We start from the raw sequence: 26,989 nt of genomic DNA on the forward strand, positions 1-26,989 counted from the left end.
AATTTTTTTTTCCATCCCCTCACTTTCAGACTGTATGTGTCCCTAGGTCTGAGGTGAGTCTCTTATAGACAGCATATATATGAGTTTTGTTTTTGTATCCATTCAGCCAGTCTGTGTCTTTTGGTTGGAGCATTTAATCCATTTACATTTAAGGAAATTATCGATATATATGTTCCTATTACCATTTTCTTAATTGTTTGGGGTTGTTTTTGTAGGTCTTTTCCTTCTCTTGTGTTTCCTCCCTAGGGACGTTCCTTTAGCATTTGTTGTAGAGCTGGTTTGGTGGTGCTGAATTCTCTTAACTTTTGCTTGTTTGTAAAGGTTTTAATTTCTCTATTGAATCTGAATGAGATCCTTGCTTGGTAGAGTAATTTTGGTTGTAGGTTTTTCCCTTTCATCACTTTAAATATGTCCTGCCACTCCCTTCTGGCTTGCAGAGTTTCTGCTGAAAGATCAGCTGTTAACCTTAAGGGAATTCCCTTGTATGTTATTTGTTGCTTTTCCCTTGCTGCTTTTAATATTTTTTCTTTGTATTTAATTTTTGATAGTTTGATTAATGTATGTCTTGCCATGTTTCTCCATGGATTTATCCTGTAATGGACTCTCTGTGCTTCCTGGACTTGATTGACTACTTCCTTTCCCATACTAGGGGAGTTTTCAACTATAATCTCTTCAAATATTTTCTCAGTCCCTTTCTTTTTCTCTTCTTCTTCTGAGACCCCTATAATTCAAATGTTGGTGCATTTAATGTTGTCCCAGAGGTCTCTGAGACTGTCTTCAATTCTTTTCATTCTTTTTTCTTTATTCTGCTCTGTGGTAGTTATTTCCATATTTTATCTTCCAGGTCCCTTATCTGTTCTTCTGCCTCAATTATCCTGCTATTGATTCCTTCTAGAGAATTTTAATCTCATTTATTGTGTTGTTCATCACTGTTTCTTTGCTCTTTAGTTCTTCTAGATCCGTGTTAAACATTTCTTGTATTTTCTGCATTCTATTTCCAAGATTTTGGATCATCTTTACTATCATTACTCTGAATTCTTTTTCAGGTAGACTGCCTGTTTCCTCTTCATTTGTTTGGTGTGGTGGGTTCTTACCTTTCTCCTTCATCTGTTGCGTATTTCTCTGTCTTCTCATTTTGCTTAACTTAATGTGTTTGGGGTCTCCTTTTTGCAGGCTGCGGGTTTGTAGTTACCGTTTTTTTTTGGTGTCTGCCCCCATTGGGTAAGGTTGGTTCAGTGGGTTGTGTAGGCTTCCTGGTGGAGGGGACTGGTGCCTGTGTTCTGGTGAATGAGGCTGGATCTTGTCTTTCTGGTGGGCAGGACCACGTCCGGTGGTGTGTTTTGGGGTGTCTGTGAGCTTATTATTATTTTAGGCAGCCTTTCTGCTAGTAGGTGGGGTTGTGTTCCCATCTTGCTAGTGGTTTGGCATAGGGTGTCCAGCACTGGAGCTTGCAGGTTGTTGAGTGGACCTGGGTCTTAGCATTGAAACAGTGATCTCTGAGAGCTCTCGCTGATTGATATTATGTGGGACCAGGAGGTCTCTGGTGGTCCAATGTCCTGAACTTGGCTCTCCCACCTCAGATGCTTAGGCTTGACACCCAGCTGGAGCAGCAAGACCCTGTCAGCCACACAGCCAAGAGGGCTCCGCTCACATCACCTTACTTTTCCCTCTTGCCACTGGACTATGTGTGGACCACCGCCCCATCCTCATCACAGAGGGATGCTTTCATATAGGTAGATGTGGAAGGAATGCGTCACACACTGGTGGAGAGGTGGGGGGGCTGGCAGCTGATGGGCTCCAAAACTGGCTGAAACTGTCGACACATGATATTTGAATGTAACCCCTCCCTACTAGAATCTTTTTGATGGTTTGGTATTACATGGTAGTGTACTTCAGAATATTTTTGTTTGTTCTTTTGTCATTTTTACTTTTTTTTTTTTTTTTTTTTTTGCCGTACGCGGGCCTCTCACTGCTGTGGCCTCTCCCTTTGCGGAGCACAGGCTCCGGACGCGCAGGCTCAGCAGCCATGGCTCACAGGCCCAGCCGCTCTGCGGCATGTGGGATCTTCCCAGACCGGGGCATGAACCCATGTCCCCTGCATCAGCAGGCGGACTCTCAACCACTGCACCACCAGGGAAGCCCTGTCATTTTTACTTTTATTCATTGTACTTGGCATTTGTGCTTTTCAATCAGGATTCGTGCCTTTCAGTTCTGGGAAGTATTCTTGCATTACTTCTTTGATAATTTCTTTGCTTTACTTTTTCCTTCTCTCTCTTTCTGAAACTCATTAGTTATATCTTGGATCACTTGGATTAATCCATTAATTTTCTGTCACTTTTTAAAAGTCATTTTTGTTCTTATTTCTATAAGATTTCCAAAGCTTTTGAGACTCATGCTTTCATGATGGAGGCTTCCCTCAAATGTCTAGTAACCCTTTTCTTCTGGTTTACATTGAAGAGCAAGGCACTTAAAGCTGATTTGTAGCCGTGTGTGCATGGGATGTAGCATGTAAACCCAGTTTTTAGTGTCCTGGAAATGAGTAAGTGAAGGAAGCTGAGGAACTCATTGTTATACACAGACTTCTACTGCTCGCAGCCCTGCTCCCCTTTGTTCCTGATATGTCTGAGTCTGAAGCCCCTCGTCCAGTTTCTGTTGGTCTTTATCCAGTAGGAATGGGGAAGGAGTAATTGCTGGGCCTTAACAGATGAGAAGAGGAATCTGGTGGACTAACTATTCATTATTTAGACTTGACATTTGCAAATATACCTGTTTTCAACCTCAGGCTTAACTCTGCTTTTGTAAGTTTGTAACCCTAATTTGTCAGCCTTTCTGGGATTCTTAGGGGCTGAGAACCAGCTAGTTGGAACCTAGTCATCAGTAAAGTAGTAACTGACATACATTAAATTTTACATATTTCTGGGGTTCTTGGCTTGCTAGTTGGTCTTGTCCTCTACACACACTTAGGTTTGTCCTTCCTCCTATTTGCCACATCATTTACTATTATTTCATTTCCAGTCCAAATATGTCTTCTGGATTTTTCAAAGGTGATACGTTTATATTTCTCTTTTTTGTTCTTATTTTTTCGGGGTTGATTTCTGAGAGGAATAAGAGCTTAAAGAGCTATCTGTTATTATTTTTAGATACTCTGTCTCCTCAGTTTGATTTTAAACATCTGGAGGAACTCTCATTGAATCTCCAGGGTCTAGCATGATTCTCTACACATGCTTAGTAAATGTTTGTTGATGATAACTGATCTCCAACTGAAGCTTCAGAGATAAAAAACTAATGTCATTCTTCTAATGATAGAGTAGGTAGTATCTTGGGAGCATGTGAAATTGCGAATTAGGCAAAATAATGTTTTGGAACACTCCGACTCTTCAACTCTCTCTAGTATCATGTCTTTCCCACCTAAACTCTAGGGATATAGGATAGAATGGAATCTCTCATTCATTGTGACTAAGGTTGGCAGTTATTCAGTTAATCAAAAAAGTCTGTGGAATTGGCAAATCTCAAAATTAATACACTACACATGTACCTTAAACATTTTATTTCAATTTAAGCATGTGAGTGTACTTTTTTTTTTTTTCCCCAATCATTTGATGTAGGACCAAGGCCTTTCCTTTGCGTAGATAACTAGTTAGATGTAAATCATCCACATTTCCTGGTTTGTGTTTCTCTAAAATGCAGCCACATACAAAGCATGTGACTTTTCCAGTCAGGTTTATTGAGGTATAAATTTAGACTCATTAGGTGTACAGTTCTATGAACTTTGAGACACTCTGTGGTAGTGAAAAATGCCACCACAATCCGTGTAAAACATAGGTTCCCATCACCCAGGAAAGTTTCCTTTTGTGCCCTTCTCGTAAATTCTTTTGGCCCGTCTCTAGCCTCTGGCAACACCTGATCTGATTTCTGTCTCTACAGTTTTGCCTTTCCCCCAGTGTCATACAGATGGAATTATGCAGTCTGTAGCCTTCCTAATCTTTTACAGCTATCATTTTCTTAACCTCATTTGCCAGATTTTTTTGTTTTTTTTGTCTTTAGAAACTTGTCTTTAACAAGTTTTTCTAAAGCATACACTTTAATTTTCATAACAGCTTACTCTTTTTACCTTCAAAATAAATTAGTTTTTATTATATTTAATTAGATTATTTATAATAACAAACATAACAAATAAACAGGTTCAGAGATGACTCAGTTGATTGCGGTAAGCATGCAACTTAACTGGCAGGAGTACAAGTGCACTGGGTGGAATCTTTCACTCATATTTTTATAGAGGAAGGGAGAACATCAGCTGCTGTGGCCAGCTAGTTAAGAATATGTCACCAGTGTACTTCCATCCTCTACTGGGGCATTTCCACAGCTGGCTGGACTCTAGCTATCAATAAAGATTAAAAACATTTTAAGACCAAGCATTTAGAAAGTTAGAGGGATTTTTTTTTTTTGGTTAACTTACTGACATATTTGACTTTCCTGAAATCATACCAGGAAAACAAACATACTTGTAAGGCTGCCTGTTTAACTCACACTTTTGATATGTAAGAGTTCAAATGTTTATCTCAAGTAGTTCTTTTCAAAACTACTGCTTAGGATTTGAAATTTTTTATATTTGAAAATCAACATAATTATTTAATAAAATACAAATTTATAGAGGTATACTTAGAATAAGACTACAGTAAAGTTGAAAGAAACAAGAAAAATACTGAATTCAGGTAACTTTCATCTGAATAAATATATATTTTTAAAAGCACTCATTTTTATAACTTTTCACCAACCACTTAAGTTTATAGTAAATGTGAGTTAGGTACTACATGAAGATTCTTGGTGCCCCAATAAATAGTATTGGTCAAGTGAAAACAGTCGGAGGCCAGATTGCAGTTTATTGACGTAAGAAGGAAGAGCTAAAAATGATAAGTTATTTACTACATGTTATGTCTCTGTAGAATTCTGCATGTACAGAGGAAGAGAGAGATTGGGATGTGGACAGATTGGTACATGTCGCTCTGTTATAGTTGTAAATTTTTATAAACCTTTATCGTAAATAGCTTAAAGTAACAAAGGAGAAATCAGGAGGGGCTTGGGATGGAGAGTCTTATGAGATGTTGAGATCTTGGGAAATATGAGCCATTTAAGTACTACATACTTATTTTTCAGATGTCAGGGCCTAAATAGACCTCAGCTTACATAGTGATGGTGTGCCTCTGATGGGAATAAGAAGGAAAATGCAATAAATAGATTTTTCTTTTCTGGACTGTTTCCTTCAGGATGGCTCCAGAAGTCGCAGCCGTTGAGAGGAAAGGCGGGTACAATCAGCTTTGTGATCTCTGGGCAGTGGGGATCACTGCCATAGAACTTGCTGAGCTGCAGCCTCCTATGTTTGACTTACACCCAATGAGGTCAGTGTGTCATAGTTAAAGAATCCTGTGCTTAAATTAAGGTCGCCTCCCCCCCTCCCAGTATTATTTATTATGTCATGAACAAGTAATATTCTTAGTCTTGCTTTACCTTATTTGGGAATTATAGCAATAGAATTAATATTATATATTAAAATATGCAATCTTAAAATGCTGTAATGGTTGTTGATTTTTCAGAGCATTATTTCTAATGACAAAAAGCAATTTTCAGCCTCCTAAACTAAAGGATAAAATGAAGTGGTAAGTATTTTTGTGTTATTTACTTTTATAGTCATGAGCAAAAAAATAATTGAAATTTTAAAATCTGATTTTCAAAATTTCTTAGGTCAAATAGTTTTCATCATTTTGTGAAAATGGCACTTACCAAAAATCCAAAAAAAAGACCTACTGCTGAAAAGCTACTACAGGTATTATTTTTGCCCTGAAATATATCTTTTTTCAAAATATAAAATGTCACTCAAACAGACTTCTAATAAGTGTTCTGTACTATGTTATTTTATTTTTATAGCACCCGTTTGTCACACAGCCTTTGACACGGTCTTTGGCAATCGAACTGTTGGATAAAGTGAATAATCCAGATCATTCCACTTACCATGATTTTGATGATGATGATCCTGAGGTAGGAACTGTTTTTACCAAGTAGTATATAACATACATGTATATATGTATGTACATCTGAAAACTCAGTTCTTTTAAGTTCTGAATCTAGTTTAAATCAACTCTTGAGGGAAGATTAGCTCCTTGACTTTGGAAGTCATGAGCTGGATTTTTCCTGTTGACTACTTATAGAGTCTGTTTTCTGAAAATGGCAAAGGCAGAATTATCTAATCTACTTCTTGAAATTACTGTAGTTTTTTTAAAGTAGTCATTTTAGATGAAGTTGCAAATAAATAATCCATTGTAAAAGAGAATGAAAATGGGAAGCACCTACACAAGATGTTAGAATATACATAAAATTTCTGTTCCATTTTCTTCTCAAAAAGAATCCTTGTACAATACTTCATGAGTTATTAGTGGTTAGTAGAAAGTATAGGATTGACTTTGTTAGTGACTATTACCCTAATTGTCTGCTGTAGACGTGTTTAAAAATGAGCCAGTGTAGTTAGAGAATTAAATAACCCTAGTATCATGGGAACATTGGTATGAATGGAAGCTTCACTTCGGCTGGCATATGTAACATTCCTAACTCAGCTAATAATTGTGGCACCTAAGATAAACTCAGTATATGTGACATGTCAGAATTCTGTTATTGGGTCTGTAACTGAGCTGGATAGCCTTGAACTTGACTGGCTTTTGGAAGGTTCTTAAAATGGTGTAAATTCCATTGATGATACTGAAGGAATGATAGCTCTCAGTGGTCAGAAAGGTGGTCTCAGATTGTCTTAGGTAAGAGAGAACCTTTCTATCAATTCATCATTGTTCTAGCTTGTCATCTTTATACAACTATAAATAAGCTACTATCCCTTTGTTTAAAGGTCTGGAAAAGCATTTGAAAACAAAAAACTTAAGAATTGTAAAGTATTACTGACTTTATACTAGGGAGAAATTGGGTTTTGTTGTTTTGCTTTATAAATTCTTCTGTAATTTAATATACAGGTGTTCCTTCATTTGCATGGTAGTAAAGGACTGTACAAATGACCAAGTAAGGTGAAATCCTGCAAAGCGATCTTTTTTTTTTTTGAAAGGATCCAACAGCATTTTTTTGCATGTAAATTTATTTATTTATTTATTTATGGCTGCATTGGGTCTTTGTTGCTGAGCGGGGCTTTCTCTAGTTGCGGTGAGCAGGGGCTACTCTTCTTTACAGTGCACGGGCTTCTCATTGCGGTGGCTTCTCTTGTGGTGGAGCACGGGCTCTAGGCGCGAGGGCTTCAGTAGTTGTGGCATGTGGTCTCAATAGTTGTGACTCTCGGGCTCTAGAGCGCAGGCTCAGTAGCTGTGGTGCACGGGCTTAGTTGCTCCGCAGCATGTGGGATCTTCCCGGACCAGGGCTCGAACCCGTGTCCCCTGCATTGGCAGGCGGACTCTCAACCACTGCGCCACCAGGGACGTCCCCTGCAAAGCAATCTTAATACTCAAGGAGAAAAATTATAATTGTTTTGTGACCTTAAAAAATTTGTGTTAGAAGATTAAAAACTCTCTTATTGTCAGTTTTAAATGTATAGGGGAATGAAAAAATAGTAAAACTAAAATTTTATTTAGTACATTGTAAAGTATTAGAACCTGTGAGAATTGTTTCTTTTCTTTGTTTAAAAAAAAAAAACCACTTCCATGGATTGTTTCATTATCAAGTAGTCTGTTTATTGAGTAGATTGCATAGTGTTTGCCTTCTTCTTGTCATATAACTTTATGACACAGAACAAGTATCTTCTTTATGCTTTGGTGAATGTCAGATTCCTTTCTAAGTTCAGATCAGCTTCCAGTATTTTATCCTTTGAACTTTCAATGCATGAAATAATCTCAGTATTCCTGTGATGTGAAATTTTTTGCTAGCGCCCCTTCTTTTGGGGCACCTTCATCCTTTTTATCAGAACGTCTTTCTTCACTTATGTCAGGTTCAGCCTCACTAAGTTACCCTGGCTGTGTGTCCACAGTCTCTTGAACAGTGGCAGCGTCAGCATTCTCACAGTCAGCTATTTTCTCCTGTAACTTCATTTATGTTTGATTCAAACTTCATTTCCAACATTATCCAGAGTTATCACTTTCTGTTTCTTTGCAGCAGTTTTATCTTTGTTGGCTAATTTCTTCTTTCAGTTACCAATTTTTGTAAAAATGTCACATGAGTATATTATCACTGAGAGACAAGGAGACAACACAACTACACACTTTGCTGTCTGTGCATGAACTGAATAACAGATACTCAGTGACCAGTCACAGACAGACTTTGAAAGTAGTGACGTGATTAGTTACGGATCATGATGTGCATCTGTTATTCACATAGTGATCTGTGGACTGACAAGCAGGCAGTGAAGTTTGTGTTTTATGCAATTATAATTAATATACTGAATGTTGATAAGATTAATATACTGAATAATATACAATTGTTATATAATATTATACAACTAATAAACTAGTGACTGAAATTTGAAATATGTTATAGAGGACTAGTGTAATTTAATTATATTCTACTAACTGAAATTTGTGCATATCAAGACTACAGGACGAGGACCTCCTGTACTCTTTCAGTGCACTAGATGCTGCATTGTTGTCCCTTACTTCATCCTGTTTACTTGTTGTGCTGAATTATAAAGTCCTTTAAAATGTGTTTAAAGAGGAGAAATAATAAACCAAATATAGAAGCAACCTGTGGAATAAAGATTCTTCTGAAATTTTCTCATATAGCAGAGAAAGAAATTTCTCCTTATCAAGACTATGTTATTAGTATTATAATTGTTGGATAGGGAGGAGGGTAACTTTTCTTCCCACCATAGTTTAAGATCATACTTTCCCCAGAGAAATCTATAGTAATTTATACATATAGAATACTACAATATATGTTATACATAATAGGTAGTATCTGAGTCTTATTATTTGCAAATGATTTGTAATTATAATTGCTGAGTACTGTGTTGTCACTCAGAATTTGAATGTGTCTAACTAGCATTTCGGTACTTGCTGTGATACTATATAATACTGTGTGGAAATTGAATTCTCTTGAAAATATTTAGCATGTGTACTAGTTCTGCTTTAGTCTTTAGTTGTTTTAGTTTAGTATACATTATTCACAGTGGAAGAAAGTTGACTTTTCATGTAGGGTTCCCATGTAGTTTCTATTTTAGAAGTACTACACATTGAAGTAATTGTGATTAATAGCATTGTCTTCTCCTGTATGTTAACCCATGTACTAGGTACAGCATTATAAGATTTAATAATTTTATAATTGCACTGTTGAAGCTGGGAAAGTAAAACTGTTCTCATAGAAAGCATAGATTTCATCCAAGTTCACTGATAACAGCAGTATGTGTGACTAATCTAACATGACACCTATTTTTGCTTGTTTGTTTTTGCTCCAAATATTGTGATCAAAAGTCCAGGGTTTTTCTTGTTCTGTGGCTAACTAGCTGAATGTCCTCATCTATAAAATGAAGACTGATACTTGTTTCACAAGTTTATTTTGAGGACAGAACGAGCTAAGGTATATGAAAGCACTTCGTAAACTACAAATCACTGTGTACATGTAAAGTTTAAATACTTAATTTTTAAAATTATTTTTGCTACTGTTTTACTACATTGGTGTTTTAATATTTGGGTCTTAGATTCATATATTTTTATTTCCTGAGAGGTGCCTACACTGAGAATAGTTAACTCGGGTCCTGTTTTTTATTTGCCTTATAGAGTCTTAAGAATTTGAGCTCAAATGTTTATGAATTACATTTTCCAAAAGATATGTGTAAGAGTGTATCTCCTTCAAAGGTAGTAAAACTTCAAAGATAGTGTTTCACACACAGAAGAAAAACCTATTTGGTACATGAAATAGATGCTGGCATCACCTCTTAAAGTGAAGCCTTAGAGTGTATAGAATGGAGTTGCAGAAGCTTTTCAAATAGGGCCTTTTTTACTCCATAAGGTTGGAGGAATGTCCATGAATTAATAGTAAGAAGAACTCATCCCCACTTCGCCTACCCCCCAGGATATTTCTCTCTGAAAGTGACAGTACACATAGAGAGATTTTAATAAAATAAAAGGAAAGAAAATAGAGTGCTGCTTCTACAAGAAAAAGCATTAAGGTGGGGAAAATGTTGTGTTTACTAGGTAAGAAGACCATAAATCATTAATGCCTTTAGCATTATTTCATTTCATTTATCTCATCCTTCTTGATATAAGAAGTTGAGGCAGATTTTTTTTCAATTACAATTTTCTCCTCTGTAACAGGGAAAGCTAGCTGCAGCTTTTGAACAGCTATTGTGTTGTTGAAATATTCAATTTTGAATATTTATTTATATTCAACTCATAGAACATTTATTGGGAACCTGCTGTGGATAACGTATATCCCTAATCTTAAGCTCCCAGTTTGAGGAGTAAGAAGCTTTCAGTTTCTGGTTGCCATTTTTTAAACAAATATTAGCAAAGTTGTATTTTGTTCCCATTTTTATATGAAGAGAAGTATTTCTTTCATATTTGGGTAATTCTGTGGACCAGACTGTGGCTTGTCATTGATTTTGTTCTTTCCTAGCCTCTTGTTGCTGTCCCACATAGAATTCACTCAACAAGTAGAAATGTGAGAGAAGAAAAAACACGCTCGGAGATAAACTGTAAGTGTATCCTGTACACAGTTTATGATTTAACAATAAAAAATAAGATTTCAAGTTTTAATTTAGTTGCCGTTATTTTTGCTTCATTTTCTTCCAAGTAGTTTTTCTTATTAGATGCTTTGAAAGGTAGAGTTTAATTAAGGCAGTAAGAATTTCATTTTCCTTACTCCTGAGGACTTTCTGGTGGTGTCTGGGGGCGTGTATTTATGTTGTTTGGGAAGAGGAATAAAATTCCTAGAATAGGCAGGATAGAAGTAATCAAGGCAGTGCTCCCTAAACTTCCATGTGGATAGAACTTGCCTAGAGAGCTTGCTAAAATGCGGTTTCTGATTCAGTAGATCTGGGGTGAGACCTGAGGTTCTTTACTTCTAACAAGCTCCCAGGTTAGATAGAAGCTGATGGTCCAGGAGAGCCAGGAGAGGGAGAGGTCTGCACATGTAAAAGCTAAGTAAGGTTAAGTAGGGACAGGCACTATCACCATTTAATAGAAAACAAAAAGAAATGCAGAGATGAATAGATCTGCCTGTGGGATGGAGTCGTACACCTGATTAACAGCAAGCCCTAGATCTCTCGGCTTCCAGCCCAGCGATCTTTCGCAAACACGGCTCCACTTCAGAAACCACGTCAGCACGCCTGTGTGGCTTTCACACTGCAAGTCCTTTGTGAACCTTCCTTTGGAATTTTGGCTGGACCGTACGCTGTGTTAAGTTCTTGGCAGAGTTTGTTGCTGAAGCTACCTGGAAATACTCTTAAAAGAAGGAAATTCTTGAAAGAAAGCACCATCTACTTTACAAAAAGCCCATGACTGGGATTTGTACTTTGCCTACAGTTAGTTGTGTGACCATATAAACTTAACCTTTAAAGCTCCCTCTGAAGCCATGTGATTTAAATTTGCTAATTTTTCCCCAAAAGTATTTTTCTGAAAATGACAACCTTAGCATGTGAGCATTTCCCATTATTTTTTTTTTTTTGCGGTACGTGGGCCTCTCACTGTTGTGGCCTCTGCCGTTGCGGAGCACAGGCTCCGGACGCACAGGCCCAGCGGCCATGGCTCACGGGCCCAGCCGCTCCGCGGCATGCGGGATCCTCCCAGACCGGGGTACGAACCCGTGTCCCCTGCATCGGCAGGCGGACTCTCAACCACTGCGCCACCAGGGAAGCCCTCCCATTATTTTTTAATGTACAAAAAGTAATTACAATACATCTTTGTCATTTCTTTAATAATACAAAAGGTGATTAGAGCTGCCTTTGCAGTTAGAAAACCTTATGTGTTCAGTACTACTGAAAATCTAAAGTACTTTCTATCTTGTTATCCAATTCTGTTTTTAAATTGTATTGTCAGGCCCTTTACTGCAAAGTGCAGTTTCCTGTTAGTCATTCTTTACTAGTTTATATCAGTGATTCTCAGCTTCTAACTGCACATGTGTGTACATGCTATTTGAAACTATAGATGCCTTCACCCTAGTTTTTCTGAGACTCTGACATGCCCTCCTTTTGATGGACATCTTCTCTTCTCCTGTGTTTGCCAGTAAGAAAGGTGTTGTATCCCTCTAGTATGTTGAGGTAGCAACAGGATTAAAACCACCACTTCTTACAATTTGTGGGTTTGATGTTTGAGGCTTTAAAATCTTATGCAGTGTTGTAGTATCTGCTTTCTTAGGATGTTTTATGATTTTATGTGAGATGTGATATATAGAATAATCAGTCATGCTATTGACGATAAAGGCAGGCTTTAGAGAAAATAATTTATTTTAGTATTTGTATACATTTATTGCTCTTGATAATGTTTTATGTTTACATGGTATCTCTCCATGCAACCAGGGTTTTCTCTTTATTAAACTAAATGGTGTTTGGGCAACATATATGTAAAAACTGGCTCACTTGCAGAAAGTCTGTTGCTCTTTCCCTTTTAGGAAGTCCCCTCTGCCTTCAGTTAAATATGATAAACAGAGACTTGCTTTAAGAAGAAATAATTCTGGGGCTCTTCCTGTCTGCCATAGTAGGATCAGTTTTGACCCCTAATGGCTAGTGATGGGTCGGCAAGTGATCATGTCAGAGCTATTTCAAAGAAGCTAAGAAGGAGTTTTCATCTGGATAGTAAAATATAAATTTATGGTGTGTCACTTGACATACGTTCAAGGAGATGGTAGCAGAAACAGAGATCAAGACCAGTAGACAATTACAGATAAGTAGGAATTTTCAACATTATTAAGAACATCATAAATAGCACTGTAGCCTGGGATGATTGCCCAGCAGTTATTTGAACAGTAGTTGCAATGTCCTGTGGCAGAAACTTATCATAACTTTAGGGAATTTGGAGAGAACAGAAGAGTGATACCAGTGTAAGGCATGAAGAATGAATCTCTGTAGGGACTTCGCTGTATGGGCTCCTGTCTCTGGAAAAGTGTTCCCACAGAGTACAGGGGTATTGAATACCTACTACAGTTGGGGTTCTGTCCTTGCTATGAAAATTAGTCTAGGGACTTCCCTGGTGGCACAGTAGTTAAGAATCCACCTACCAATGCAGGGGACAGGGGTTCAAGCCCTGGTCCGGGAAGATCCCACGTGCCACAGAGCAACTAAACCCATGCGCCACAACTACTGAGCCTGTGCTCTAGAGCCCACGAGCCACAACTACTGAGCCTGCATGCCCCAACTACTGAAGCCCACAAGCCTAGAGCCCGTGCTCCACAAGAGAAGCTGCCACAATGAGAAGCCCGTGCACTGCAATGAAGAGTAGACCCTGCTCGCCGCAACTAGAGAAAGCCCGCGTGCAGCAACGAAGACTCAACACAGCCAAAAAATAATAATAATAAAAATGAAAGTCTGAGACAGCATCCCTGCACCCCTGTACTTAGTGATTATGCAGTCTGGTGGAAACAGGCATGTTCACATGTGATGATAACACAAGGCAGATAATGCATGAAACTGTCCTCATGTAATTTTATTACAGATTTAATTTTGCCATTTGATGACAAGTTTAGGTGAGAGTTGTTCAATAGGGCCTCTGTCAACGTGATATATGTATATATATATGTGTGTGTGTGTGTGTATATATATATAATATGTTTTAATACCTTAATAAAATCTATTTTGTAATCTCTGATATGTGATCATATGTGCACAGGTTTGAGGAACCCATTATTGAACAGCCTACTTATCTCTAAGGGCCAGAATTTGATATCTAGTGCATAGCAGCTATAAAGCATATACATACTTCTTCACACACAACTGGAGATCTTGTAGGGCTGTGTTTCTCAACCTTTTTTACTTGTGCCTCCTATTGCTAAATATTCAAATCTCACGGTCTCGTTTATTTGGCATTAACATTCACAGTAAACCATACATACTAAGCTAAAATCAAAACAGTTATAAAACGATTGTACTTTGAAATCTCACTCGCTTCCCTGCCTCGATTGAGAACTGCTGTTTTGGCTGAGCTCTTACTAGTTGAGCGGTGATATTATTTGTGACTGTCTGTTTTTCTTCTTTTTAATGTTTTATATTTGTGCCTCTGCTTTTATCTCAGTGGTCTTGAATGCTGTACCCAGGTTATAAAAGTAGATAATGACAATGATAATGAGATACAGAAATTAAAGGTAAAGGTAGTGAAACATTCATTAAATTAGAATAGAAGGGGGAAGGGTGAATGTAGTACAGTCAATTTATGTTGGCTCTAGTATTTAGTTTATACTTTAGCTGCAGAAGTGTAGTTATTGTTGTATAACAAATTACCCCAAAATTTAGCAGCTTAAAACAATAAACATTTATTATCTCACACATATTCTAAGGGTCAGGAGTCCAGGACAGCCTCGCTGGGTGGTTCTGCCTCAGGGTCTGTCATGACAATCAGGGTGTCAGCTGGGGCTGCAGTCTGCCAAGGGCTTAACTGAGGTGGAAGATTTGCTTCCAAGGTTACTCACGGAGCTGTTAGCCCAAGGCTTCAGTTCCTGGCAGTGTAGCCTCTCCTTAGGACTGCTCACAGCGTGACTTCCTCCAGAGCAAGTGATCCAGTAAGAGAGAGCCCAAGACAGAAGCCTTATCTCTGAAGTTATATGCCATCATTCTGCGGTTTTCGTCTGGTCACATAGACCACCCCAGGGAAGTGGGAAGGAAGTACACAAGTTTATGAACACCAGGAGGCAGGACTCATTAGAGACCGTCTTGCAGGCTGGCTTCCAGAAATAGCTGTGCCTGAATTGCTGTCTGTATACCGAAGTACTGAGTTAAGATTGTCTCTATTTTATGCTGGGTCACAGTGAAGTAGCACCTTAGATCCTGACTGTAACGTACACGTAATTTTGTTAATCATCTTTTTTTTTTACTACAGAAAAGGCCTAGGATTATTAGATTAAGCTTTAACAGCTTAGACTTTCTTGGGTTTTTTCCAGCTAACAGATTCTTTATTTAAATCTTTGGATTGTGATCAGTCTATGGTAGATGGTAAAATTAAATAGGTTTTGCTATGGGAGTAACTTTTAAAATTATTGTATCATTAAAAATATGGAAACAGATGAAGGCTTTACTGTTTTTCTCTTTTAGTTGGCCAAGTAAAGTTTGATCCACCCTTAAGGAAGGAGACAGAACCACATCATGAACTTGTAAGTAGTGTAGTCTTGGAATCTTAACACTGAAAGTAAATGTTTTAATTAGTCTTTGTGATATGTTGGTACTGACTACAAAAGCTAGTTATTAATATTTTCAAAGCATTTGGGGAAATAAAAAGATAACTAATTCTAAAATTTGGAATAAATAAATCTGTGTTGCTGAGATTGAATATTTTCAAAATTATTTTAGGAGAAACTTACTAGTTTCACCATTTGTTGATTAAATGTTTTTAATGCTAGCCTTTTTTTTTTTTTTTCATTTTTGCTTTGCAGTTTTTGAGGGACTTTTTACATATATATTTATTAGGATAAATGCCACAATTTTAAACTACAGTGTTGGGCCAGTAATAGCATATCTTCTAATTAAACTTATGGGCAGTTTTTTAAGAGTGTAAACCACCTTTTCTAAATATCAGGACAGAATCCAATCTCTTTGGAGCAACTGAGACTCAGGAGAGACTAGGTGTACAGAGCAGATTAAATTTATCATTTACTTAAAGATTGCTAAAACATTCTTTTCATGATTCTCTTTTGTTAATTTTTTATATACCCCTTTCCAGATATATGATAAAATATTAGGTGTAGTCTCAGAAGCAAAATGCTGTACAAACATTTGAGATGTTAATATTCTATGGAAGAATAAAAAATGAGACTTAAAAAACAAACAAAATTAATCCTAATGAAATTACTTAACCAAAGCTCCAGATTATATGTTTCATTTTTTTCCCTTTTCTGCTTAATAATGAGAAGAAAGTAACTGTTAATGAACGCTCAGGATTGAAGTGGGAACTTTCTTCTTAAATGCTTATTTTAACCCACTTGACTAAAGGCATACAAAGGGAGTCTTTAGCCTTTTAACTTAAAGAGTTGCTCTAATTCAGTATACCAGCATGGAGGAAAGGATGCTAAAGAAAAATTCTTAAAATGATCATGTTATAATACTTAAGCCTGACCTTTATGTAGAAGATGGAGAAGGTTTAGAAGAAAACATAATCATGATGTTTATAAATGCCAGTTGTTATTTTCTGCTTCTCTTTTTAACTTACCATTGCATGTATTTAAATTCTGTACTAATTTAGTAACTGTATTATAGAGGAAAGTTGTTGCACTGTTGCTTTTTTAGAAGCTCCTTAATCTGATTTGACTTTGCATTTACCTTAATAAAGTTATGTTAGCAGGACTTACTTCACTTGTGAGTTTCCCATTGTGAATTTGTGGCTTTTAGTCTAAGTGTTAATAACTTGGGTTTCTTGGTCTCTGCTAAACAGCCCGACAGTGATGATTTTTTGGACAGTTCAGAAGAAATATACTACACTGCAAGATCTAATCTGGTATTTCTCATCTTCTGATTTTCTTTGTCAGCGTTGTTTTAGTCTTAATTGCTTTCAGGGTTTTTTAATCAAACATTTTGTCCAGTTTTAATGAACCGGTTTAAGCATTGTTTTATAAGGTCCTGCCAGTTAGCAACCTACCATATATAAAGGATGATAGCAATTTTTTCTACACATTAAATAAACATATTTACTCGAATATATTATAACATTACAACAAAAAGTTAAAGTTTTTTCTTTTTTATAAGAACATTTTTTTTCTCACTCAGATATGGATTTTTTTCTTTAGAAATTACATTTCCTTATAAAAATGTCCAGTTTGAATAATGTGACTTGTTTTAGTGAACTAGAAACCATCCATATATATACATATCCATATATTACAAAAATAAAATATATATAATTTAAAAAAATAATTTACCCCTGATTAACAGTGAAATCAGTCTCAGATAAAATTTAACTTTGTAGCATTATGAAGTATCCAGTTTTCTCAGGCCAAAATTTGGGTTATAAAAACTCCCTGAAGTTATAAATATTAAGGCTATCTTACCATTAGGTAAGAAAAGATGGGCAATTAACCCTAGTAAATATTAAATAGTACTTTTAATAGTTGATATTAGATAGTTTTTTCTAGTTCTGTAGCTGGCCAGGGCCCCAAGTTGCCTCCATATTTACTCCTAGATTCCACTTTTCTGCCTTTTCAATCGAATTTTCCTACTCTTTCCTCCCTTTCTGCCTTAATAACATACCTCTTTCAATTCTGGTTAGTTGAAATGATTCTTTATATAAATCCCTATATCTATGCCCAGTAACATTTGTACAACATAAAAGAGATTTTAGACATAATTTCTCTTTTAGGAAAGTTGCAGTCTTGGATCAGTGGAAAATATTTGTATATATAAACTCTTAGCCATGCAACAAAATGTACAGTGCATTGCCAAAATTTTTTCTGGTGGTGACTATTGATGAGGAAAGGCTAACATATAATAGGTACTATGGAAGTCAAAGAAGGAGGAAAGCTTTTGGGTTACTATGGTTCATCTGCCTTCTGGGAGGGACTAAAAGACTGATTGCAATATTGTATAGGAACCATTATATATTTTCCAGGAAAATAATGGACAGTTGACTACTAAGTGTCATGGGAATTAACGTGGGAACAGTCATTGGCACAGTTCTTAGAGACGGCAGATAAAGAGCTGAAATTATGGAATGGTCACACTACTACTAGAATTATGGGATTAGCTCAGAAAAGGAAGATTGAAGTCATCAAAGAGGAAATGATAGATGAAACCATGAGATTGCATGTGTTCCCCAGTTAGGTCTGAAGAAAGAAAGTACAGAAAATTGGTCACCACAGGGGTGATGCCTGTTTTGCAGTCAAAAGTAGAACCAACGCTGGAGGTGGGAAGAAGCAGTTGGAACACTAGAAGAGTCAGTAAACGGCCCAGAGAGGCCAGAAAGCATGAGGCCAGAATTAACCATGTGAGGGGACAAGTGAGGTGCAGTGCCTGAAGACAGCACTGCCAGTGATTTCTGGACTGAAAATTTCTTCAGAATTAGGCATATGTAGGCTAGAATGACAATAATGACATTTGTTGTGGAAATAAAAGACCACAGAATCAAAAGTTTAAATTGACTGTTTTAGGTATTAATATTCTCCAGGAAAATACAACATCAAAACCAGAAATATGCTACTTTTAGAGTTACAAATATTCTTTTCTCTACCCTGTGTGTAACTAGCCTAGTAACTTGAGTGAGTTATCATGGCTCTGTTCCCTAGAACTACCTCCCACACCCCTTACATAATCAGTAGTTTCTTATGATAGAGGGAGAAGCTGACAAGGGAGTCTTGTGACAGAGAAGGGCTTTAGGGACAATTAACTTGTGGATAGTTCTGGCAGAAGAGGGATGAATGAAATATTTGTCAGATCCTACTATTTATAAAATCAACCTTAAAAAGCCCACTTTTAATGATAAAAGCTAACACTTACCTAGAAGTTTTTTTAAACCAGGCTTTATATTCTAAACACTTTAAATATGTTAAAATTTTAATCCTTGTTTTACAAATAAGGGGATTTAAAGTGCATAGAAGCTGAAATCGACTTTAACCACCCAACTAAATAATAGTGGAGCTGGGGTTTGACCTAAGCACCCTGGCTCAACAATTCCACCTAAACCACTATTGCCTCTACCCAACAATGGCAATATTTTTTTCCCACTAATACTGGTCTTGTGCTCATGCTCTCTCTCTTTTTAATCAACATATATGTTCCATAGTTATTTTTTTATTGTAGTAAAGTATGCATAACATAAAATGTACCATTGTAACCATTTTTAAGTGTACAGTCCAGTGGCATTAAGTACATTCATATTGTTGTGCAACCATCACCACTGTTGATCTGCAGAACGTTTTCATCTTCTCATGCTGCAACTCCTTACCCATTATACAATAACTCCCATTCTGCCATTCTATTTTCTGTCTCTGAATTTTTCTGTACTCTAGGTACCTCATGTAAGTGGAATCATACATTATTTGTCATTTTGTGACAAATAATGTCAGTGACTGGCTCACTTCACTTGGCATAATGTCATAACATCTTCAAGATTCATCCATGTTGTAGCATGTGTCAAAATTTCTTAAGCCTGAATAATATTTCATTATATGTATAACCACATGTTGTTTATCCATTCATCCATCAACGGACACTATTGTGAATAATGCATCTGTGAACCTAGATATACAAGTATCTGTCAAGTTTCTGCTTTTAGTTCTTTTGGGTATATAACTAGAAGGGGAATTGCTGGATCATATGATAATTCTATGCTTGATTTTGGGAGGAATTACCATACGGTTTTCCATAGCCGCTGCATCATTTTACAGTTCCCACCAGCAATGCACAAGGGTTCCAATTTCTCCACATCCTCTTTGACGCTTGCTATTTTCTGGTGTGTATGTATGTGTATATTATTGAAGTATAGTTGATTTACAATATTCCATTAGTTTCAGATGTATAGCGTAGTGATTCAGGGTTTTTTTTAAGATTATGTTCCATTATAGGTTATTATAAGATACTGGGTATAATTCCCTGTGCTATATAGCAAATCCTTTTTGCTTATCTATTTTATGTGCAGTAGTTTGTTATTCCCATACTCCTAACTTTTTTCTCCCCCTTCCCTCTCCCTTTTGGTAAGCATAAGTTTATTTTCTGTGTTTGTGAGCCTGTTTCTGTTTTGTAAATAGATTCATTTGTATTATTTTTTAGATTCTACATATAAGTGATATCATATGATATTTGTCTTTGTCTGATTTATTTCACTAAGCATAACATTCTCTAGGCCCATCCACGTTGCTGGAAATGGCAATGTTACATTCTTTTTTATGGTTGAGTAATATTCCACTGTGTGTATATACCACATCTTCTGTTGATGGGCACCTGGGTTGCTTCCATGTCTTGGCTATTGTAAATAGTGCTTCTATGAACATTGAAGTGCATGTGTCTTTTCAAATTAGTGTTTTTGTTTTTTGATGTGAAGTGTCCATAATTATTTCAGTCTCCTACTTTCATAGTTCTAAAACCTTAGCACTGTGAACAGGATTTCAACTCTTAAATACTTACCGCTGGCCACTGGAAACCTGATGGACCCAAAATGTCTGGCTGTCATCTTAGTAGACAATTGGCACCAAGATGACAGCCCTAAATCTTTTGGGACCAAAAGAAACATTTACCCCCTTAAAGACCTTGCTGCCTAAAACTTCCATGTCATCAGTGCTTTCTGATTGTTTTAAGTGCTAAGGGTATTCATCTTATGATTTTTGTAAATGAATTTAGAATCATTACTATAGTAAAGGTTTTTTTTTTAATCAGGCAATCATAATATATGAAACCAGAGAAACAGAGCTTGAATTTTAACATTGTTAGTGAGTAGAAAGGTCTTTAAATTTTGAAAGATGCCTGAGTTAAAAAAGCAAAGAAAAAAACTCAGCAAAATTCCATAATAATAAGAGTTTTGCCCATAACCATAAGAATGGATATAGCCGGTCTACAAGATGCTGTCTTTACATTAAAAGGTATTACACATCTGTTCAGCTGCTGCTAATTTTTTCTAATTTTCCTAGTTCTACTAGGCATTTTGGCCCATATACCAGTGAAGAATATATTGAAAGGTAAGAACAGTTGACCCTTAAACAACAAGGGGATTAGGGACACCAGCAGTTGAAAATCCGAGTATAACTTTATAGTTGGCCTTCCTGTGACTCTGCATCTTTGGATTCAACCAACAGCAGATCACGTGATATTGTAGTATGTATTTATTGAAAAAATCAGCATATAAGTGGACTCATACAGTTTAAACCCATGTTGTTCCAGGGTCAACTGTATATGTAAAGCACTATGTTAATTACTGTGGAGGAACATAAGTAGTGACATAATCATTGCTCTGAAGAAACTTACAGTATTCCTGAAAAAGTAAGAATAAAGTATTTAGGTTATAATTAAAAACATGTCCAAAAGATATACCCAATTTATCATTATCAGTAACCATAACAGAAGTACTACAAGATTACCCCTGAATTAGGTCAGAATTGAATAAAGTCTATAAATAAAGTTAAATTTATTCTGGAAAAGAAACATCAACTTTGTTAATTTTAAATCTGTTAAACTATTACTTACTATAAAATTTATGTTGTATGGTCACTTTTCTTACCTATTATATATGAAGCAATCTCTAGGGAAAACTCACCTTCATAATTGCACAATTACAGGACATTTTCTAGAGTATCAAGACTAACCTGCTTCAACTGTACTTCAGTAAAATTTAAAAAGAAAAAAAAAAAACTAACCTGCTGATATTCATTTCCAGCCTTGCTATACAAAAGTCATGTTTATTCACTTTGAGTCCCCTTAAGTATTCTGCTTTTATTAGTCAGAACACTGCTTGTTCAGTTAGTGTTCTGACCCTACTTGCTTTTCTTTTTAAGAAATAAGAATTAGCGAGGGTTTAGTCTCTTTTTACTTCTGTAAATTATCTACCACATTAAAAGGTGTCTCCTAACACCTTACTTGTGTGCCATATTTTCTCATTTTTTTGATGAGAAAAAATTCTGCTATTCTCTTTTTTCTTGGTTAAAACATATTGTTAAAGTATTTTTTCTTTAGTGTTTTTGTAGCCAACTGTAACAATTCTTTTGACTTCCTGCTGTTTTCTCATCAGGTATAGATAGACTTTGTAATCTCCAGATGGGTTTTAAAAAAAAAACAATAATAAGATTTTCTTGGTCATGTATTTTTCTTTTCCAGTGTTCCACGCCACATCCTCTGTTCTTTTTCAGCTCTTGCTGGGACCATGTCTTCTTAGAGGCTCTATCCGAGTTCACAAGTACTCCTCTATTCATTAAAACACTGAAGTTAGGACTTTCTGACCCCAAAAGATATTTTAATTGGGCTTAGGTTGACCATCTTAAATTTTTTGCTGAGTGTTCAATTTGAATCTGTACTGGGCTATTGCATGTTGCCATCCATGTTGTTACTGCTTTGACTTTGTGTAGTTAAACACTGTCATTCATTAATAAGTGGATGCCTGATTTATGCTACTAAATTTTTTATATCTATCCTGGCATGTTCAAATGTATTCTTATTTAGCTTATAAAGAATGGCCATGTTTTACCATCATTTTATAGAGTTATTTTGAGTGCTTTTCCAAGCATAACTTTGGTAGCATTTTTCTATTACAGAATAGCGTCCAAGTCCCTTTGGAAAGCATTTTAGATCAGTCTTTCTTAGACTACCCTAAAGATATGTAAATGACTACTAACTTTGCCCAAGTTTCCCTTTTCTTCCTTTCCTTTTTATTTATTCTCATTTTTCTTGTCTGATTTGCTGTCTGAATTCCTGCCATATAATAAGTGCTTAGTAAATAATAGTTGAATTAAATGAGATTAACTACTTATTAGAAGGACTTAGTGCAATCCTTTTCCTTGATGACATGCCTAGCACATGGGTTTTGTTTTTGTTTTCTTTCCCTATGGATGCTAAAACATAACTTGATTTACGGAGAAGGAATTAATAAAGAATGAAACCCTTTCAATTTTAGCTTTCCTGGTAGGGCTTAACACATGCCACATTTAATCATCAGACCTGGATCTTTCAGCAACTTCTCCCCATCCTGAATGTTATTCTGTATGTGAATTTATAGTCCATTTTCTATTAAAATATTTCATTAGTTATTTCAGATTCTTCTCTTACCTTCCTAAATATATCAGTTGATCTTTTTTAAATTATTATCATCAACCTGGTAACTGTCATGTAACAGATGAGCTAGCTATTCTTAGGACATATCTATATTTATATAACACAAGCCATGGCCACTCTGCACAAATTACGCTTTTGAAAGCTGTCATTTGATTAAAGGCTTAGCAGATTATATTGGCTAAAGAGGTTGCTGGTCTGGTAGAAGGGCCCAGTTATGCACAGCTGAAGAAAATGAAGTTGAATTCAGAAAGGTATTCATTGAGATTAGTACTTTTCTTTACTAAATACCAAAGCTTAAAGTCTCCTATATAAAGTCATGACCACTTAAATAGTGCAGCATAATAACTGTGTGGCAGTCTTATGATAATAGCAATTTCATCCTATTAAGATCTATCATTACAAATTAAAGAGAACAGGTGTCCGAATTTCATTAGAATTTTATGTGATACCAGTGTGACAGTTCACTAATCTTTTTTGTTTATGATGTGTTATCTCTTCTGTCACTGGTAAGAACATATATTATTATGCATGGAAGAACACAATTATTGAAGAAGACAAAATTTGAGCCTTGTCTAAACCAGGCTTTTGGCTTTTGGCTTTTAACTTTTCACTTAAATGTGATGTATTGCTTAGAAGTCTTGTATTTCTAGGCTTAGTATTTGTGTGATCTATAATTATCTATGTATATCTTAATGAGGCTGAAGTGTTAGTTATCTGTTTACAGTAAAATAAACAAATGGCATTTGAACACGCATTTTCTTAGGGCCTAATTAGTGTGTGCCAGGTACGATGCTAGCCCCTAGGCTGTGGGGAAAAAAGATGGATTTAACAATTTTCCTTTGTTTGAGGAGCTTATAGCCTGGCTACTATTTTTATAAACTTGTAAATAAGTTAATTAAAAGTCAGTGTAAACGCTAGAGGAGAACTGTGTGTTAAATGCCGTGGAGTCGCGAAGAAGGTTACACCTATCTTCCTGGACAGTCTTGGAAGGCTGCTCCAAGAAGGTAACTTTTGCATTAAGTCCTCATTGTGCATCTGGCAGTATCTTGTAAAACTAGATAGCGCTTTAAGTACACTATATTCTAATGAAAATAAAATTCATTTAAAATGTTAAATATTCCCCCTTAATCATTAAAACGGTGCTTGAAATACAGTGGGAGAAAACGAAACTGTATTTTCCGTGGTTGTTGGAAATCATTTTTTTTCCTCAAGAAGGCATTTCAGTTGAGCACATAGATTGTTAGTTCCTTTAAATTTCAGTTCTTAACTCTACAACCTGCAGCGTTCAGTGGAAATGTTTAAATAGTTGAAGAACTGCCTTAATAATATTCGTTTGAAGTTTTGCTACTTAACTCTTTAAAAAAATATTTAAAGTCCTTAAATTTAGTTTATAATCTTGTGCAATTTCACATGTATAATTCACTTTGAAAGACCACCTTCTTTTTAACCTTTAAAAAATTATTACCTGCATGAAGCAGTAGTAGAAATATGTGAATGTGTATATATACATAATTATTGCAGATTTTATATACAAAGTCAAACCAAGATTTTGTTGCTTGTTCTCTTCTGTAATCATTTTTGCTTCATTATAGCTTGAGCATAAATACTTTTTTCAGCTTTTTTCATTCCAAAAACTGATTTTTAAAAATGTTAATTACAGTAGCAATAACCATAAATGAAACTTGCATATGGTGTTCAAACAAGTTCCCAGGAAAATTTTGGTAACTTAAATAATAAAATATATAAATTAAGACTACAAACTTCTGAAATCTTTTATTGTTGGAAGTCCTACCTTGCTTTCTTTTTAAGAACATATAGCAATACAGATTTATTTGAAGTCTGGGGTTTCTCTTTTAAAGACAATATGCGTTAGTGTATCATGATTTGCGATACACTACTATTTTGCTGAATATTTTATTCTGTACTATTAGGATCTACAACTAGAATATGGACAAGGACACCAAAGTAGTTACTTTTTAGGTGCAAACAAGTAAGTAAAATTCTTTTAAAATTAAATTGAAATTTAAGAATACTTAAATTGCCTTAAAATATGTTATATATTAATTGTATTTTAAATATTTACAGTAGTAAATTGTACTAGTCTGGTAGATATATTTTATAATATGCTTTTAACTTTTCTTTATTACTACCTTGCTAATCATCTACTCAATAATTGTCATAATGGGGAGAGTCACCTTAAATTTTTTGTATCAAGCTACTTTGTAGACCTTACCTGTTAGAGAAAGTAAGTACATTCCAACTAAAGATGAGTATATGTTTCAGCAATTTATTTCTTTTATTTGCAAAGTTGACCTGTTTATTACTTACAAAACTTGCTTTGGTACATCTCCCAGATGTGTTGGCCTATGAAAACAGATGGAAATATTCACACTCTTTAAAAATCTTTGTCTTAACTTTTTAGCTGTCAAGAGTCTTTTAAAAAGTAGATAGCCATTAAAATATGTCTAAAGGTTTAAAAGTTATTTATTTTATGCAAGAAATAAATCCAGCGGTTGTTTAAGGTCTGCAGTATACCAGGCACTGTCTAGGTGGTGCAGCACGGTGGTGAAAAGGCAGCTTACCAGGTGTAACAATTTAATATGTTCGTAGGCCTGAATTAGCAAGATATGGGGACAGGACTCTGCTCTTCCCCGTAGAGTCTCATTTCCTGAGTTCATGGATGAAATATCATTATAAAAGCTAATTTATAGGGAAATATTTAAATTGCCAAAATCTCCCAGCTATGTAGATATTATTTCAATAATCAGAACTACTTAAAATTTCCAAATATAATTTCAGTGACATTAGAGGGTTGAGACATATTATATACCCATATTTTAGTTAAAATATGTTAATATCTTAAGTTAAGCAGGTGACTAAAAGACAAGCAACTCAGATTTAGAGATAATAACGCAAAATCATGTTTCTTTTTTTATAAACGAAATGTTTAAATACTCTTTTCTTAACCCAGAAACGGCTTTGAATGACAAGCTAGAGAAATGCATTAGTTTTGATTTTGCTGAACTTCAGTTAAATAACATGAAGTTTTTGTTTTTGTTTTAAACCTTATGTTTACTAAAATGGAAAATAAGTCTAAAATTTCCCTGGTTGAAAAATGAAATTTTATCAAAATAGTAACATTTGCTGTTTATAGTTTGTCTTGATTTGTTGATGGGCAACAAAGGAAAGTTTGTCTCATAATGGGTTAGCAAATAAATTCTGACGTGTTTTTGTGTTATTTTGTCTAAATTTCAGGTCACTAGTTTTAAGGATCTTGTTAGCAAAGTTTGATGTATTTTTAAGAGACTGTATAATTTTGAAAAATATTTCATTTACTTTGGTTTATTTTAAATATATTTTTATATTATATACTTGCAAAAATACCCCCAAAATGGCCTATCATTAAATGCTTTTCTAGATTCCTTAGTCCCCATTGTCTGATTTTTTGATTGTTAGACATTTTCATATTATATAGTTACTTTGGCTAGGTAAATGTTAATAATTTCCCCAACCTTCATTTTTTGATTAATTGGATCCCTGCTTAAGGAACTTTATTCTATATAACGAATCACTGGCAAGGTAGGTTGCCCCAAAGTTTGCCCTTTGGCTGTGTTTCGTGTACAGGTATATACATACATGTGACATGAGCATGGATGTAGCACTTCTCTTACTGTACTGCTATGTCTGCTTTATTCTTGTGACTAGGCAGTGTTTTAAAACTCACAGGATTTCCTGCTTTCTCCATAGGTGATCAGGCAGACAGATTTCCATTTATGGGTTTCTGCCTATTCCAGACCACGCAGGAACTAAGTTTGTTTGTTTTTTTAACAGAATGCATATGTGTTTTGACTTACTGGGTTGTTTTCTTTTGAATTGTTATTATTGGGGTCAACTTTTCTGACTATTTAAACCAACAAAATACTATTTTTAAAAGAAAACTCTAAATTATTTCTGATTTTGTTTTTAATGTAGAGCAAAAGTTCTAAAAATAAATTCTTTTCTAAAGACTTAAATAATAGTAAAAAGAAATTCCTGGCATAATTAAGTATAGTAGTAGTAAATGCCAGATCCAGAGTCAGAACTGTCTCTTGCTATAAACTGTGTAACTTGGAGAAATTTACCTCAATTTTCTCTAAT

The 26,989-nt window shown here is 35.4% G+C and overlaps 1 protein-coding gene across 4 annotated transcripts in view; it reads left to right on the forward strand.

Annotated features, from left to right (window-relative positions):
* Positions 1-26,989, forward strand: part of MAP4K3 (mitogen-activated protein kinase kinase kinase kinase 3) — a 189,864-nt gene that overhangs the window by 124,416 nt on the left and 38,459 nt on the right. Inside the window, exons 9-17 of one of the 4 annotated variants that reach the window (XM_049695821.1) lie at positions 5,265-5,396; positions 5,592-5,654; positions 5,740-5,821; positions 5,923-6,033; positions 10,588-10,666; positions 15,209-15,267; positions 16,542-16,604; positions 24,784-24,842; positions 26,399-26,431. In XM_049695821.1, the coding sequence (XP_049551778.1) occupies positions 5,265-5,396; positions 5,592-5,654; positions 5,740-5,821; positions 5,923-6,033; positions 10,588-10,666; positions 15,209-15,267; positions 16,542-16,604; positions 24,784-24,842; positions 26,399-26,431 (681 nt within the window). The remainder of the gene's footprint in view (positions 1-5,264; positions 5,397-5,591; positions 5,655-5,739; positions 5,822-5,922; positions 6,034-10,587; positions 10,667-15,208; positions 15,268-16,541; positions 16,605-24,783; positions 24,843-26,398; positions 26,432-26,989) is intronic. The other 3 variants (XM_004265028.3, XM_049695822.1, XM_004265029.3) reach the window with 3 other exon arrangements.

Source organism: Orcinus orca, chromosome 13 (genome assembly GCF_937001465.1).
Source record: "Orcinus orca chromosome 13, mOrcOrc1.1, whole genome shotgun sequence".
In the NCBI taxonomy this organism is placed as follows: Eukaryota; Metazoa; Chordata; class Mammalia; order Artiodactyla; family Delphinidae; genus Orcinus; species Orcinus orca.